At 35.2% G+C, this 19,117-nt stretch overlaps 1 protein-coding gene across 1 annotated transcript in view; it reads left to right on the top strand.

Annotated features, from left to right (window-relative positions):
- The first annotated feature begins 2,421 nt into the window (after positions 1 to 2,421).
- The window catches only part of LOC143231942 (46 kDa FK506-binding nuclear protein-like), a 38,788-nt gene continuing 22,092 nt past the window's right edge, over positions 2,422 to 19,117 (top strand). Inside the window, exons 1-4 of the mRNA XM_076466834.1 lie at positions 2,422 to 2,797; positions 5,622 to 5,711; positions 12,638 to 12,793; positions 18,024 to 18,155. Of these exons, the coding sequence (XP_076322949.1) occupies positions 2,788 to 2,797; positions 5,622 to 5,711; positions 12,638 to 12,793; positions 18,024 to 18,155 (388 nt within the window). The 5' untranslated portion in view covers positions 2,422 to 2,787. The remainder of the gene's footprint in view (positions 2,798 to 5,621; positions 5,712 to 12,637; positions 12,794 to 18,023; positions 18,156 to 19,117) is intronic.

Here is a 19,117-nt window from a genome sequence, read left to right on the forward strand (position 1 = left end):
GGAATTTCGCACAAAGCTACTCGAAAGCTATCTGTGCTAGCCATCCCTAATTTAGTAGTGTAAGACTAGAGGAAAGGCAGCTAGTCATCACCACCCACTGCCAACTCTTGGGCTACTCTTTTACCAACGAATAGTGGGATTGACCGTCACTTTATAACGCCCCCACGGCTGAAAGTGCGAGCATGTTTAGCGCGACGGGGATGCGAACCCGCGACCCTCATATGACGAGTCGCACGCCTTAACACGCTTGGCCATGCCGGGCCATATGTGAAAGAGGAAGCTTACCTAAATTCCACCCAAGGTAATACATAACAATAAAGAAAATCAAGATTAACTTAGATTGAACATTTAATATACCATTAAGAGTAAAGCTACAAGTCAAAAGAAATATAACATAAAGACAGAGTTTACATAGCAGAAACGAATTATCCCACGTGAAGTTAATACACTCTGAGGAAAAGTAAGGTCACAATCAGGCTAACTATCTTTCATCATGTTGTGTTTATAGTCAATATTACTTCAAAACAATGTGCCTGTTCTGGTGATTGGCAACCAATTTTGGATGGCTGATACACAACGCAAAATGACTTCACAGAGGACACAACAATGGCTAAATGCTTCATAGTTTTGGCCTATATACAATACACTTATACATGCATGCTATGTTTTACTTTTCAATAAAAGATAAATGAAATTAATGGGTAAATACCTGTGAAATTTTTGGTTTATCAAGTAAAATCCCTGATGATCTGTTGTAACTTGAAATCAACGTGGTTGGCTAATCTTCGTCAAAGCTCAAGATAGAATGGCATTACACAGGGAGCGGCAATACAGTGCATGAATTTCAGTGCATTCGGTACGTTGTTATGGGACGCATGACACATACTTCCTCTTAATGAAGACGTTGAGCTCTACAGGCCTATGTCCCTTTGATGTTAATTGTTAAGCAACAACGACGATTGTGTTTTCCATATTTTATGAATATATGTAGGCAATAATATTGTATTTTCTAGAATAATCAGTTTTTTGTTTTGTAAGTATTTGTATAGCACATAACTTGTTCCATATTTTTCTCGCAAATTTAAGCAACATTGTTGAGCATGCACAACTGAAAGTGTAGAACTTTCAAGGATGAGTAATAGATATTCAAAATAATATTACGTTCAACGGCTTTGAGAGTTTTTCTTATAAACTGATAAGCCAATTTTAACCATAAACCGCAATTTCGTTTTTAACATAAGTAATAAAATCATCATATACCAGCACATGGTAAATCCTTAATAAAACTTCCTTATATTGATCTTCAAATTCATTGACAGTTGAGAGATAGAACGTCCTAATGTCTGATGGATACCATAACAACGAGTGGTATTGAATCAACCATTAGCAAATTTCCCTGATGCTACATCTCTTACTAAAGGCTTATTAACGATAGTAAATATTAAAGATAAGTAAGTTTGTTTGTTTATTTGTATGTAAGATAAAATACAAGCTGTACTTAAAAGTTAAAATACCTTCCAACATTTGTAGATTTTTCTCTTACAAAAGAGGTTCTAGTTTCTATTACAAAACATATTAACACTAACATAGTAAGAAGACCAAATCTGCGCACAAAGACACCTCGTATACGCCATCCTTGTTCAGAACTGTGGTATGGCAGCCCCTAGCGACTATCTGATTCTCTGACAGAGAAGATAGCTTTCTCTTTCTGAATGTTACACGCTATCTTTTCTGGAAGAAACTCAATTAGTTGCTTGTCGGTTATCCCGTGTACTCCAAAACAAGGGTTATTGAAGCGTATATTTGAGAGAATTTCTGCGTCCAAAGAAGAAACTTATAAAATCACAATATTTTTTTGAATAAAAAACTCTCAACTAAGATGATAGAAAACACGCTTGCCCGTCCAATATCGGGTGGCCCGGCATGGTCAGGTGGTTAAGGTACTCGACTCTTAATCTGAGGGTTGTGAGTTCAAATCCCCGTCACATCAAACCGTGGGGGCGTTATAATGTATCAATCATTCCCACTATTCGTTAGTAAAAAAGTAGCGCAAGAGTTGGCGGTGGGTAGTGATGAACAGTTGCCTTCCCTCTAGTCTTGCATTGCTAAATTAGAGACGGCTAGCGCAGATAGCCCTAGTGTAGCTCTGCGCGAAATAAAAAACAAACAAACAAATCGTCCTTTATCAGAATTTTAAATCAGTTTCTCTCAAAGTATTATCAACATAAAATTCATAATAACTGGTCTATAATCTATTGAACAATACTTGTCTTCTTTAAAAATATGTGTAACATTTACCAGTTTCCAGTCCTCTGTCACATTCTTACAACTGAAAGAATCACTAAAAATTAGTAAGGAGCTTACTTATAAAATTCTTAACCTCTTTATATATCTTTGAGTGAATCTTAATTATCTTTTCTTACCGCAGAAAGTTTTGCCGCCTAGCTAATCCTCGGTGATACGTATTTCAATTCTTTTATTTTCTACACACACGAAGAAATATTTCTTACTTCGAAAACTGTTGACTGGCGTCAGGTTTCCTTTGTTCTGTTTTCCCTCGTCGTGTTTTCCAAAACAGCTCTAATTTTTAAAACCGTCACCATGAAATAAGGAAAGCACTACTTTTAACTCGCAGTGGTACAAAAGCAAGGAAAATTTATATGCAGTATATGTGAAATCGAAGTGAAGTTGGTTGAGAATTAGTAATTCTCAAGAAAACAAAAACAGCGTGACAGTGTATATTAAAGAAAGACTTCACTGAAGTAGTGAAATCCAGTTCTCAGGATCATGTTTTGGGGTAATATTTTTGAAATGTTACATTCATATTTTTAACAAATTGGAATAGAATTCAAACGAAATATCGGTATCGTGATAGCGCTAACACTTTGTAGCAGTACCACTTGTAGTTTATAGTCTCACTCTCAGATAATAATATAATGTAAATATAGGTTAGCTACTTTTAAGTAATAATACTTCTATATTAGTACCCCTTAGACATGAAAAGTACTACCAGCCCGTGTAGTAGTAGTAGTAGTAGTAGTACAGTATTACAATTATACTATTACTAGTACCAGCTTAGTACTAATAGTAAAGTAATACTGGTCTTGGTCTCTTCATAGACAGCATTACTGTAACTAAAGTTAGTTCGTATAGATGGGTATCATTTCATTTTTTAGTTCTGTTGTTTCTAGACTTCAGAATGTTTTAGCCTTTAGTCACAGTTTAGTGCGAGTTGTATACAATACAGTATAAAGCATGGTACCACTAAGTTTCAATTTAGTGTCAGTAATATAAAACATCAGTTCAACTTCAAACACTTATTTTGTAACTGTTCTTAATCTCTCTGTTTTATTTTTAGGAGGGGATAGATTAAATAAACACAAAGAATATTTTAGGCATAGCACATCATCTTAGGAAATTTTGAAAAATAAAATAGTATTAAATATTATGTACATAACTACATCTTATGTGTATAGAAGAGAACCTTTACTTACTTTAATAAACATTCTAAATATTAACATTCTTTTGAATAGGACACCAGAGTCCTCAAGCTCAAAGGCTATGTTAATAGGCTGGGACTATGAATGTTAGTGTGATGTATTAATTACAACTTTTATAATAGCATTAGTCACATGTGCTGGAAGCAATACTGTAAGCCATCTCCTTAGTGTAACTTAGATGGATTGATAATTTCTCAAAAAATAAAGGACCTGGTTACATATTTACTCTTTCCAGGTGTGGGTGTTAAAGGACAACATTGAAAAACTAAATTATCACCTCTTTGTCTATGTGTTATATTAAACTGTTTCAAAGAAAATGTTAATAATAAATGTTCCTAACTTACAACATAAAATTTTCTGTTATGGTATTTATTTGATGCATACTTTAGGTGTGCAATAACAACAATAATATTTGTCTTTAAAATATTTTAAGAGGAATGTTATTTGATGTAAGACAACATATTGGGATTATCATAAATGATAAGTGTAAAGATTATGATAATAATCTTAACAGTGTTATGGAAGAAAAGATTCCTGAAATGCTGGTTAATCAGTTTAAAACCATCCATGCAATATGCAGTTGCTAGTGTGAGGACAAGTAGGATTTGAGATTGTATCCATAGAAATATTTAACACAAGTCTTAAAGAGGACACATTTTCATTATAAAGACCACTAGAGAGGCCACAAAAAGAGTTAGAAGGATCCAGTTGAGGTTTTTAAGAATTTCAAGGGAATTTCATACTTAATTGTGAGAACAGTAGGACACAGATATAAATTTTGGAAAAATGAGTCATCTTTAGTGAAGATGGTTTTATTTTTCTAACACTGTGGTTGGTCTTGAAATGGTTGCCTTCAGGTCTGGTGGATGCAGTGAATTGAATGGGTGTTAAGGGAAAGCTTGATAAATACTTGAATAATGATAATTGTTAGCTTTGGCTATGTTTTTTTAATTTAATGAGTGGAATGGCCTATTTGTTTTTATGTGAATAAAGAATGTTTGATATTTTTTGTTTGTGCTTTCACTGGTTGACAATAAATGCCACATCTATTAGAGCTGATTAGATAGTTTATTTAATGAATTATGGTCCGACATGGCCAGATGGGTTAAGGCATTTGACCTGTAATCTAAGGATCACGGGTTCGAATCCCCGTAACACCAAACATGCTTGCCTTTTCAGCCATGAGAGTGGTATAATGTGATGGTCAATTTCACTATTCATTGGTAAAAGAGTAGCTCAAGAGTTGGCAGTGGGTGGTGATTACTAGCTGCCTTCCCTCCAGTCTTACACTGCTAAATTATGGATGGCTAGTGCAGATAGCCCTTGAGTAGCTTTGTGCAAAATTCAAAAAAAAAAAAAAAAAAATCAAATACCAATGAGCTCTGATTACATCAACTTGTCATGTTAGATAATCAACTGATTAGAAATACTGTTAAATTGGTTAATATTGTGAAAGTAGTCAACAAACCAAAATTAGTGTTTCTAATCATTCCAACTATTCAAGTAATTAAAATATTACTTTTGTGATTTCTTCTTATTTTCCATAAATTAAAAATTGTGCAGCTTCAGTTAATGTCATGACTTTAAAAAAAATCAAGAAATTTAAATTAGTGTTTCAGATTTATTCTAAATAAACAAGTCTCATGATAATAATTGATTAAGTGATTGCAATCAGTTATTTAGGCAGATTGTATAGAAAAGGTTCCATTTGTGAAACCAACTAGGATTGGCTACTGTTAGAAATGATTTGAGTTTTTAAACTTGTTGATTAATTTTGGTCAGACTTTTATTGAAAATGTCTAATTACATAATTTTAATTCCTTGTTGTGAAACTAGTACTTATAAATTCTTCAATATAGACACCGTTGTGCTTAAAATAATCTTTCGGGTGAAGTGCAGAAATGTCATAAACTATTGTTGTTGTGTGTGCTCTAATTAAAGTTAATTGTATGTATTAGAGATACAATCAAAATTATTTTATTTAAACCTTTCAGATCAAATTTTAGCTCAAATTTTTCATGATTTTGGAAGCGTTTTAGATATCTGAATATATTATTTTTTTAATTATTATGCTTGCATAATGGTAAGTTATTCATTTCCTTTTTACTTATTATTTTGCAGGAGTGACAATTGAGAGTGGCAAACGCTACTCCCAAATAGTTGAAAACTCTTTTCATTTGTCAATGGCAGCATTGGAGCCCAAGCCAAAAGGTCAGTAATATTATCTAACATTTGTATGTGTATTTTTATAAACTGTTAAGTGTTTTCCTTAAATAAAAAAACTGTTTAATGTTGTTTAACTTCCATGTTATTGTCAGAAATAACTTGAGAGATTGAATTGGCCATGTCTGAGATTTGGTAATTAATTAGGTAGAGGGTATGTACATACAGCTCTCTTTTTTGCTAGGTCTTCAGTTCAAGATTTATTGCTTTGATATCTTTGATTCAAGGAAATTTTAGATTTTACATAAATGACCTCCAAATATTATTCAAAATGCTTTTCCTGTTTTTTATCTCATATGTATCACTTTGTACCAGATTATTGTTAATGTAATGGTTACAGAGATTGTAGATTAAAAAAAAAAAAATGTTTACATTTTTCCATTGGTTTGTACTAACAAAAAAGTCTGTGTGTATGTGACATAGCAGCCAATTCTCAGAATACATTTATGAAACAATGCATTCTAGTCTTTTTACTCTATTAAGTAATTTAGTATGATTTAAAGTTAATATTAATGTGGAGTCCACTAGGCTACATCTTAAATGTTTTGTGGTCCTTTGATTTTCACGTGTTATGGATCTTGTTATTATTATTATAGTTGTATGGTTATTTAACTATTACAGTAATACTTGTTCGTCTTTGTCTGTTACATTATGAAGTATAGAAATTAAAGTTGAAGAGTATTAGTCGGTAATGAGATAATGTTTTATTGAATATTCCTTATAAAATATTAGGTGGGTGAAGGTGTTTTATTTTAAAAGTTTTCTCATGAAAACCTTTCAGTGTTGATTCCTGTATGTGGTGAGGAGACCTCTCAGGGAAGGTTTTGTTCTTTCAGTTTACCTCCTCTGGGATCTAAACATCCACCCACATGTTTGCCATACATGGCAACCCGTGAAGAGGAGGAGAGGATCGTGGTGGTTGAGGGATTCAACCCTGACACACCACTTTGGCCTTGAATTCCTGTAGATGGGCAGTCTTTGGGTCAATCAGCTGGTTCACTTGGACTAGGGTCAACCAAGTACCAGTGTTGGAGATGCTCAACAGGTGTTGTGGACATTGTGTCTGATGTTGGTGTTTGGGTGTAGTGTTCACAAAACCCTGGCGTTGCTGTAATATCCTTGCTTGACATTGTAATGCATCCCCTTGTAGGGCTCCTTGGTGGGTGGGGTCAGTGGGCACTGAAATTTCTTTTTTTCCTATGGATCCTCCAAATAAAAATTTAAATAGTGAAAAATCAGTCAACAGGTAAACGACCACGTCTTGAAGTTTCTGAGCAGCAATCTTCAACATCTGTACCACTTGTTGTGCCTCATTTTCTTACCCTACATTCTCTTTCAGAGAAACCTTTAGGGCAAATGCCCCCCTTTTTTTATTCAGAAGGGATTGGAGGGATTTGCTGGCTCTCCAAAGTCAGTAAAGAAACTTCAATCTGGAAACATATTGGTGGAAACATCTACATCTCAACACAATGAACTCCTCTTGAATTCAAAGGGAATTAGGGATATACCTATTGAGGTTACACCTCATGCTACTTTGAATTCATCATGAGGAGTTATTGTTGAGAGGAATTTGAAGAACATCCTCGAGTCAGAGGTTCTCACTGGTTTCTCCACTCAAGGAGTTTCTCCAGTGAGGCGTATCTCCACTCACAAAGAAGGAGTTACATTGCCAACCAATATCCTTGTACTGCTGTTTACATTACCACATGCACCTGCCACCATCAAGGCAGGATATCTAAATTGCAGGGTATGGCCTTACATTTCACACCCTCTCCGATGTTTCCAGTGTCAGAGGTTCGGTTACTCAAAGACTTCATGTCATAGTTCCCTGACATGCGCTCCTTGTGGTGGCAAGGACCATGATGCCAGTGAATGTGAAAAGGACCCACATTGTGTCAGTTGCAATGGCTCTCACCTGTCCTACATTTGTTCTTGCCCTAAATGGTTGGAAGAAAAAAAAGGTGCAGCGTATGAAAACGATTCGCAACATTACTTATCCTGAGTCTCGAAAATTGCTGTCCAATGCTTCATCTCGGACGTATGCTTCATTCCACAACTACAGTGGAAGTGCAGAGAGATCTCTCTGTGCCTCCAAGAGAATTGTTCTCAAAACAAATGAAAAGCCTTTTGACCTCCATGGTTAAAAAATTTGATGAATCAACCTCTACACCCATTTCAGTCCCTTCTATACATTCCAACAAATCCCAAGATCCACAACCTTTAGTTCCAGGTACAGGCATTTCTTTGGATACATCTTCTTCTCCCACCCCAAGATTCAAAACAATCATTCATTCGTGTTCTCAGTCACTGGAATCCCCTTTCAACAACAGAGACCTGCCTAATCGACCCAGGGCAGGATCCACGGAGGTCGATAGACCTCCCTTGAATAAGAACAGTAAAGAAAAAAGACATGGTTGTGAACAGAAGGATTCTCCAGCCAAATTGCCTACATGTCATTAAAAATGGCCATCTTGATACAATGGAACTGTCAAGGCTTAACATTCTAATCTGGATGACATCAAAACACTGATTGTTTCCTACCATCCTGTATGTCTTTCCTTACAGGAAACATTTCTGAAACCTGCCAATACAGTCACCTTTCGGCAGTTTTCTATGTACAGAAATGACAGGCTGTGTGATGGACAAGTGCATGGAGGGGTGGCACTGTTGGTTGACCAGCATGTGCCCACCTTGTCTTTGTCACTCAACACATCCTTGGAGGCCGTAGCCATCCGTGTTTCCTTGGGTCATACCATCACTGTTTGTTCTCTCTACCTGTCTCCTGGAGAGACATATGATCAATCATATCATGATACTCTTATTGAACAGTTGCCATCTCCCTTTTTCATACTGGGGACTTTAATGGACATCATCCCCTCTGGGAAAGTTCTGTTATTGATAGGAGGGGTCACTCTGTAGAGCGTATGCACTCTGATCACAACCTTTCTCTTTTCGATACTGGTTCTTCTACTTATTTTCATGCACCAAGTCAGTCCTTTACTGCTATTGATCTCTAAATTGCCCCCCTTCATTATTCTCAGATTTTTCATGAAGAGTTGACAATGATCATTTTCCTATAATTTTGTGAGAGACTGGCCATGGTTGATGCCACTCAACCTGCATGCCCCAGTGGAAGCTGGATCAGGCAGACTGGCCCACTTTCACTGCTCTCACAGAACTTGATCCTGCCATCTGTCAGTCATCAATGGACGACTGTGTGGCAGCAGTAACTGACTGTATTATACAAGCAGCTGCTCAATGTATTCCTGAAACCTCTACACATTTTCCACTATACTCTTGTCTGTGGTGGAATCCTGCCTGACATATGGCATGGAAGGCTCAAAAACAGGCCTGGGATACTTTCCATAGATTTCCCACACTTTCAAACCTCATCACTTTCCAGTGGGCCTGTGCACATGCTCGGTGGATAAGACATCAAACCCAGAAGGAATCTTGGATTAAGTTTATAACTGGCATATCTTCTACCACCAGTTCCAAAGTTGTATGGTACAAGATTCGAAAGGTCAGTGGGCAATATAACTCTGTACCCCTCTTGATCTTCCTCTCTGATGGCCAGGAAGTGGCTGATACCCAGAACATTGCAGATACTCTAGGTGATAGCTTTTGCTGGGTATCTAGCACTTCTGCTTGTTCCTCCACCTTCTTGGCCACCAAGGCTCGGGCAGAACTATCACCTCTTTCCTTTTGAACTGATTGTCTCTATGACTATAATCGTCCCTTTACACTGGTTGAACTGAAACGGGCCTTTCGTTGGTCTGGCAGTACATCTGCTGAACCAGATGATGTATACTATGACATGCTGTGCCATCTATATACTACTTCTCTTTATATTCTTCTAATTGTTTTTAACTGGTTCTGGCAGGAGAATGTTTTTCTTAATGCCTGGCACCAGGCTATTATCTTACCTTTCTCTAAGCCTAGGAAAGATCCCAAGATTCCTTCAAGGTACTGTCCAATTGCTTTGACAAGCTGTCCCTGTAGGTCCTTAGAGAGGATGGTTAATGCTTGTCTTGTTTGTTTCCTCAAATCAAACAACCTCCTCTTGCCCCCCCCCCCACCCACCCATGTGGGTTCTGACAACAGCACTTCACCTTGGACCACTTGATTCGACTTCAAACATCAATCATAGAAGCGTTTCTCAAACGACAACATGGAGGTATGGCATTTTGTGATACCTCCATATATATGGGTTACGTGGCCATTTACCCATATTTATTATAAATTTTTTAATGGACAGGAGATTTCAAGTTCTTGTGGGTTAGACACTTTCCCGTTCTTTTCTACAAGAACTTGGAGTCCTTCGGGGCTGTGTTTTGAGTGTCATACTTTTCAGTATAAAGTTTAATGCCATCACTGAACAACTCCCTCTTACTGTTGCAAATAGGCTCTATGTCGACGACTTTCACATTTCATGTCAGTCGCCGAACATGAAATATATTGAGCACAATCTGCTCTCAATTGTGTACTGAAGTGGACCACAGTAAATGGCTTTAATTTCTCTTTCTCTAAACCCTTTTGCTTGTACTTTTACTGCCAACGGGGTATTCACCGTGATCCTGAACTCTGTATCAGTGAAGTTGTGCTGCCTGTGGTCCCTGAGACCAAGTTCTTGGGGCCTATTTTTGACTGTACGCTGACCTTTATACCACTCATTAAGCAGCTACAGGTCAAATGTACAAGAGCACTGAACATCCTGGTGTCCTCTCTACCACCACTTGGTGAGCGAATCGATGTTCTGTGCTAAAGATGTATCGTGCTCTTATTTAATCAAAACTCAACTATGGATCACTGGTCTATTGTTCTGCCAGACCCTCGGCCTTAAAGATGCTGGACCTCATTCATCATCAAGGACTTTGGTTCTGCTTTGAGCCTTTCTGCATCTTCCCATTTCAGAGCATATACATAGTCTCATTAACCTTCTTTGCACCTTTGATGTTTGCAACTGTCTTTACTATATGCTTTGAAACTTTGTTCCTTTTCAAAGCATCTCATCTGGGGTTGTGTTTTCCTTCCTCGGTGGGCCATACTTTTTTAGAACAGACGATCTGCCATTGCTCCTTTTGGCCTTCTTGTCCAGGCACAATTGGATTAATTGGGTCTGTCCTTGGATAACATTGCAGTGTCCAATGGTCAGCCGATCCCACCATGGCTTATTACAATTTCCAAATGTGACCTTTCTTTAAGTCATCTGAGAAGAGCAGATACTCCGATTGGAAGTACCATCTTTTTATTGACTGAACATCTTTCGAACAATATTTCCATTTCTATTTATACGGATGGTTGAAAATGAGGTGACTCTGTGGGCTGCTATGTTTTTTTGCTGTTTGGTTGTGTGCAGAATCCCCTCTACAGCTTCTGTGTTCACTGCTGAACTGTATGCCATTTTCTTGCCCTGGATCACATAGAAGCTAAGCAGTACTCCAACTGCACTATTTAAATTGACTCACTTAGTTCTTTACTGCTTTAAAATCACTTCACGTTGGTTCACACCCTGCTCTCACCGCTATTAAAACCTACTGGCCCATTTATCATTAACATCTATTTCTATCTGATTTTTCTGGATACCAGGCCATGTTGGTATTTGTGGGAACGACCTCGCAGATCACGGCAGCTAAATCTATCTGCTCTGGCACCATCACTGCTTTACCTACTCCATACATGTACTATGGTTCTGTATTCAAGGCTCAGCTCCATGCCAGCTGGCAGTTGACTTGGAGTGAGCAATGCAAAAACAAGGTTTTCCAAATAAAACCCTATACTGGACTTTGGCCATCTTGCTTCCCTAAGGATTGGAAGGAGGAAGTTGTTCCAACTAGACTGTGCATTGGTCACAGTTTTTTAACTCATCATTTTCTTTTATCTGGAACTGATGTACCAGTGTGTAGTCTGCATAACACTCAGATCACAATAAACCACATTTTACTTTTTTGTCGTTACAACTCTCAATGACGGCACCATTTTAAACATGTTCTGTCCCAAGGTTTATCCATAATGTTAGGCAGTGTTATTGGTGATGGTAACACTGTCCACCTTGGTAATGTTTTTAAGTTTTTTAAAGGCCATTAATCTTTTTAATACCATTTAAGTTTTTTAATTTATACATGACACCTTTTCTAATGTGGTTCTCTTTTAAGAATCACAGTCTTTTGTTTGATTTAAAATCAGAAAATGTCTATAACATTAAATAACTTGACACCAGGACTGGAAAGGCCAACTTCAGGTGACTGATGCTGCTCTTTGAACTACCCGTTAGTCATCCTGGCAAGTTATTATTAAAATTTTACTACACGTCCTTTAACACTTTTAGTTCTTTACTTTTTGAAAATGGCCATAATGACACCTAACTCAGAACCAGGACTGGAAAGGCCAACTTCAGGTGGCTGACGGTGGATCTTGTACTTACCTGTTAGTCTTCCTGGTGGGTTATGATAATTACCATTATGCTACAGAAATTCCTTTACAACTTCTATTATTGTAGTTTCTCTCTTAACATTGTAGACATGATGCCAACATTGGTTTTATGCTATTTATGTTTTTAAACTGTTCGTTTTCTTTTTATGAATTTTATTACATTTACTTTATTTTTATCAGATTTTTGGTGCAAATAGCCTTGGTGCTTTGTGCCATAAAACACAAAATCAACCAACCAATCTTATGAAAAATTCATATGACATTTAGCTCAGTTTTCTAATATTTGCAAAATTGAATTTAATAAATTTTTAATTAAAGAAAAGCAATAGTGAAATGTGAAAAAAATTCTTGTCATTGGTGTATATTAAACAATTGTATTCTCAAATTAATATTTGTCTTTATACATGTAGCAAGGAGCATTTTGTTTTACTGAGCAATTAGCAGCTTAAGAGTTGGTTCCAAAAAATCTTTTTTTCTTTTAGAAATAACTAAAAACAACAAGAATATTTCTCTGATGATTGAACATGGGAAAGCAGAATTTCTTCTATGTACTTTGGAATATGATCGTGTTATGCAAGTCCCTCTTGACCTGGGCTTTGTTGAAGGAGAGGAAGTGGCGTTTTTCTTAAATGGAGAAGGTATGTTTGTTTCTTTGAGTGAAATAATATTTTGCAAAGTGAAGAGGAATTTTGACAAAGAATATACTTGAATGGTTTTAAAACATGTTAATTCTGAATGAAAAGTTTTATTGTCATCACTTAATGTCATCAGATTTTTCTTAACATTAAACTGTTTTGTGTTGTTTTAGGTATGTACTAGAGAAACATTTTTGTACAAGAATTTATTTTTATTTGGAATGGGTACAGGATTAAGTCAGCTACCTAACAAAAGTTAGATTTCATTCTTTACTAGTTACTGATATAAGAAATGCTTAATGTAACTTCATAAACGTTTTAAACAAAATTGATAATGGACAAGGGTTTGAAATCTAGGAAAGATTTTACTAGATAAGGATTGTTTAGGGCACTTTTAATACTTTAAACTGCTGTATAGAGTTATAATTCTGTCTGTTTAACTGACTTAATTCTTGGACATCTCATAAGTGCTCAGATGTTTTCTGTACGTGAAATTTTGGTTTTTTTAAATGATTAAACATGTGTTATGTGTGTTTAGAATAACATGCAAATTTATTAGAAAATTCCATTGCATCTGGAGTTTAACTTTTAGTGCCTATGAAATAAAAGTGTTGTAATATAAGATATTGGAAACACATTAAAATACACAAATTGATTTTCATGTTTTATTTGTGTGTTTTACATGCTATATGTTTAATTGATTTAGTTTTGAAGGAATACAAGAAACACACCCAAATGAATAACTGCAGTAGATTTTTTAAAAAGTTGTGCAGTGTTGTTACACAATTATCTTTTAGTGTTTGTACCAGTCATCCCTTCAGGGTGGATGCCTGTACATGGTGAGGGGACCTCTTAGAGAAGGTTCTATCTTTTCAGTTTACCTTGTCTGAGATGTAAATATCCACCCACATTTTGTGTATGTGGCTACCCATGAAAGGGAGAAGAGCATCCTAGAGGTTGAAGGATCTAATTCCAACACACTAGCCTTGAATTCTCATAAATGGGTGGCCTTGGGGTGTTCCTCACACACACACACACACACACACACACAGGGCCAGTCAACTGGTTTAGTAGGTCTAGGATCAACCGAGTACCAGTGTTTGGCATTCTGCATGTTGCTGGTTTTTGGGTATTGTGCTCACAAAACTTTGGTGTTGCTACAGTGTCCTTGTTTGACATTGTAGTACATCTTCTCATAGGACTCCATGATGAGTGGGGTCAGTTGGAGCTGAATCTTTCTTTCATTATGAATCCAAATAAAATAATAAGAAAACATATTGTTGGTAAACAACCACATTTGTCTGACAAATAAGGCAGTACGAGGAAATTAGGTACAAGTGTCTCCCTTTTTTTTATATTCAGAATGAATTAGGTGGGTTTACTAGCTCTTCTAAGTCAGTCAAGAAGATATATTCTGGAGGTATCTTAGTGGAAACATGTACCATAAAACACAGTAAACTCCTCTTGAATTCAAAGGCCATTAGGGATATGCCCATTGAGATTATTCCCTGTGCTACTTTGAATTCCTCATGAGGAGTTACTGTTGACAGGGATTTGAAGAACATCCCCAACTCGGAGATCCTTGCTGGTTTTTCCACCCAAGGAGTTACTGCAGTGAAGCATATCTTAACTCATAAGTATGGAATTATGCTGCCCTACTAATGTTCTAATTTTGACATTTACATCATCACGTCCATCTGCTGCTATCACGGTAGTTTGTCTGAATTATGAGGTACAACCGTATATTCCCAATCCTTTCAGACGTTTCCAGTATCAGTGGTTTGGTCACTCAAAGGATCCTTGCTAATTTCAGTGGTTCTCAACCATCTTATTTCATTCTTGTGCTAGATGGTTGGAAAAGTAAGAGGTGGTGTTTGAAAATGATTAACAGTATTTCTTACCTTGAGACTTGGAAATTATGGTCCATAACTCCATCTTGGATGTATGCTACTTCACTGTGTTCCACTGCTACAGTGGGAGTGCAGACATATCTTTCTGTGTCTCAGACAGAGTCATTCTTAAACCATGTGAAAAGTCTTTCACTTTCTGGAGAAGTGAATTGACAAGTCAACATCTGCTCCTGTCTCTTTTCTCACCATTTCTTCCAGTGACTGCCTAGGCCCACCTTCTTCATCTGTGAGACACAATGATTATTCATTCATGCCCTCATATATATGTAAAAATGGCTCGTTTGGGTTGAGAAAATATTTTACGTAGAGGAGCGAACAACGTTTAGACCTTCTTCGGTCATCGTCAGGTTCACAAAGAAAGAAAGAGGTAACTGGTAGCTGTTTGCTCCTCTACGTAAAATATTTTCTGAACTCAAACGAGCCATTTTTACATATACATTTCTCTACAAGTGGGTTTTCTTGACATCACTGATTATTCATGCCCTCAGTCACTAGAATCTCTACTGACAGACATGCCCACTTGACCCAGGGCAGTATCCATAGAGGTCAACAAACCTCCTTCTAGCAAAGAAAAATGATGTAAATTCCTTTTTGTTAGAAAAACATAACTGCATTCAAAGTTAACAGATAAATGCTAACCAAGTGCCAGTCATCTTTGATAAAGGTTTGAGGGTTTTTTAATGTTCCAAGTTCTTCATTGAGGTATAATATAAAGGGTATTTGTATTTCTTGAAAAAACAAACCTTGTCCAGTCCATTTAATTTCATATGTATTTTCTCTACCATAAGACTGACTGTAAAGAAATCAGAACAAAAGTTGAAAAACATGAAATACAATAAATATTTCTATCCTCACTAGATTAACTTCAGATTGTAACAGACAATTAGGCTTAAGCTTTAATCCTGTTTAACTTTTACAACTGATTTCTTTTCATTGTTTAATTCCTCTCTGATCCACGTTTAACTACTGTGAAAGGTAATAAATTATCCATAAGAGTGTATTCACTGAGGAGTAATTGCATGAAAGTTTATTTGATGTTTGTATTAATTTTTGTATTTTACCATACTTTTATTAAAAAAAGTACATGTATAATTATAAATAAAAAAGGCACATTAAAAGCACAACGTTTAGCACTTACATTAACCATAGGCTGATTTGCACTTTCTTAGTATGTTTGTTCAAAAAAGTAATTAATTTAGCTTTCAGTTATGAATTTTTGAACACACAAAAAAAGTAATACATTTAAACAGAATGGCCCCAGACTACTAAATATATGTGGCTTTGTAATTTAGGTTTAAAACATTTGTAGCACTGACTTTAGTCCACAAGTGCAAATATGTACTTGTAAAATAGTGGCTTTCATTGAAAAAACAAAGCAGACTGCAGTCAAAATCACATAGTTCACAAGATAGCTTTTCCATTGTTTGTAAACATGTGCTATTAACAAGTGGTTGTAATCTCAAAAACATGAACAGTTAGAAGACACTTTTGTAAACTGTAGAGAATACGATAAATTTGTTTATCTCAGAAAATGAAGGTGGGAGGTTATTTTATATTCTAATCTGTTAATATCGATAGTTTGTGTACCTAGTTTGTGAACACTGTTAAGTTTATATGAAAGAAGTAAGCTAGTCTAAAATAGAGAATTTAGAATGTTGAAAGTCACATGAAATAGGGAAAATGAATAATGAAAATTTATTTAAATATTTTCTTGTGAAATTAAGAAATTTAAGCCTATTTGATGTAAATATTTTATATAAATAGTACTTTAATGCCAAGTTTATTGATATACCTAGGTAATAAAGTAGATTAATAAATTTTGAATATGACTGAAAAAGTCTCAGACATTCATAGTTTAACTGACATTTCACTTGTTTCCAGAGTGTTAATGTCATGTGATATTGCCATTGAAATGAAAAAACAGAGAAAATTAACCCCATTAGGCAAAGTCAGATTTAAATATTTATGTGGTACATAACACTTTAAAAATTGCAAAAGATCTTTGCTGTTTACAAGGGCTACTGTAAAGTATACATTGCACACATACAGGGTAGCTGAGTCCTATACCATTATGTGGAACAGAATATGAAGAAAGGTAATTTAGAGATGTTAGATGTTTAAAAAGTCACTTTCCCGAAAACCAAAGAAAAACAACAACTTGGTAATGATATTAACAAGTCATGCACAGGTATTTTTTTAAAAGTGTGGTTTGATAACACTGTAGAAATCTGACCTTAAGCTAAGGGTAACAGCAAAAAAGTCTTATTACCTAAGAATATAACATAGACAAACTTTTGCTAAAGAACAGACATCCTTGCCTTTTGAAGAGTGACACCAAGTGATCTTGACAAGTCTACATCTTAACCATTTGTTTCTAGCTAGTGTGTGCATATGTTCTCTGAAAGTCAGAGTTATTGGAGTGTCTCGTACCAACAGTGATGTACATAAGGGGCTCTGTGATGATATGGAATCAAATATTTACGAATGATATTGGCTATTTTTATAATATTGTTAGAATCATGAATCAACATAAATGCCACAGTATATTAGTTCAGTATTCTTTGGATAGAAGTTGGATGATGATCAAAACATACTTCCAAGAAATATTGATCTTGTTTATCAAAGAAAAAAATCTCTGGATATCTCCAGCAGGAGGAGCACCACAAGGTTCAGTTCTTAATCTCATTTAAAATATAAGATTTGCTGCTCTCCACATTTGGGAAAAAGAAAAAAAAGTACCAACTGTACTAAAGAAAGCCTCTGAACACAGTTGTAAGTAAAGTGGAGTACAATTACTCTAGAGAATTTGAGGAAATGCTTAGACACAATATTACAAAGATTCCAAACTGGTATTGATGTCAAAGGGGGCTCACAGTAAGTATTACCATTAGAAAAATTTAGACATTTTTTTGTACGAATTTTGTAACAGTTTTATCTAGTGTTAATTTGCAACAATTACAGTTAATTCCTATAGCAAATTTTACTATTTTGTGTGTAAATTTCAGAATAGTACAATTGTTGAGGTGCTAACCAGTTTGTGTACTATGTTATGTGTACTTTTGAATATATATCTGCATGATTTAATGCTGTTTTTATTATTAATTAATTAACCCTGATGAATTTGATCGTGTCAGGATACTTGTGTATGTTTAGTATTTGATCTGCATGTTTCAATAACTGGTAAACTGTTTCGTAACTTAAGTCTGCAATTGAAGTTTTAAAAGGCTACTGTTTATACATTTGGCTGATTTAGTTGTAACCATTTTCATAAGATCATATTGAACAACTAAGTTTACTGTCATACAACTATTTTTTTTTTCTAGGTATTGTCCATTTAACTGGGTATGTTCTTAATGATGAAGATAAAGACTTAACAGAACCAATTTTATCAGAACCATCAGAATCTGAAGAGAGTGAAGAAGGCTCAGAAGAAGAAATGACAGAGACACCAAAACGTGTGTTAAGCCTCATGCATTGTTAATTTAATGTCTGTCTTCATGAAAAAAAACTAAAAATGTTTTTTAGTGTAATATCAATATATTAAAATATTGACTGTTGAATTGTACCAGTGTTCGTTGATTGTACATACATAGTGAATTTAACACAACAGATATGCATTTTTTTTTTAAAATTAGGATTGTAAGTCTAGATTGAACATTACTTGATATAGATTTTTTTTTTTAATGTGGTAGTCTGATCAAGGCTACTTGACTGGATTAGATTTTCCTTTATATGTGAAGTTATGCTTTTTGCTACTGTTAGTATTTTCTATCATTAGCTCCTACATGTAATTAATTGTATACGTGGTTAGTCTTGTTACCATAAGTGCCATATTCATAGCCCAGTTTTGTAAATGTGATTATTAAAAGTTGACATTATATAAAAAAAAACAGGGCTTAAAACAAACAGAGAATTACTTAAAAATTATGCCATTGTTTAACTCATAACTTTTAACTCCTTTTTGTTAGAAAACCCATATCACTATTCATGGTTGATATACTTGTTTTTTACTCTTAGTTACTTATTTTTCCAGCTATCAGACTTAGGTGTTTAATCAGTCATCTTGTGAGAACTTGATTCAATTGCGATGGTAAAAATAAAGGTTTATGGAAAGGCTTATTATGGAAGTAACAATATCTTAAAGATGAATCTGTTTTAGAAATATAAAATTTGTTTAGAAATGTTCATATTAAAAGGTATCAACAGTATTCAGCTAGAATAAATTTGAAAAGTATTAATATATTTTATTAATTTCATTTTAAACTCAAAGTTATCCAATTTGGTTTAGGTTGCATAAATGGGAAAGTAGCTTAATATTATTAGTTTTTTACTTCAAGAAAAACTTCATAAAAGACGTAAACAACAACCAGTTATTAAATGTTTGATCATTAGGGAGGGAGGGTTGGAGGCAATAATA

The sequence above is a fragment of the Tachypleus tridentatus genome, chromosome 11, assembly GCF_004210375.1.
Source record: "Tachypleus tridentatus isolate NWPU-2018 chromosome 11, ASM421037v1, whole genome shotgun sequence".
NCBI lineage: Eukaryota > Metazoa > Arthropoda > Merostomata > Xiphosura > Limulidae > Tachypleus > Tachypleus tridentatus.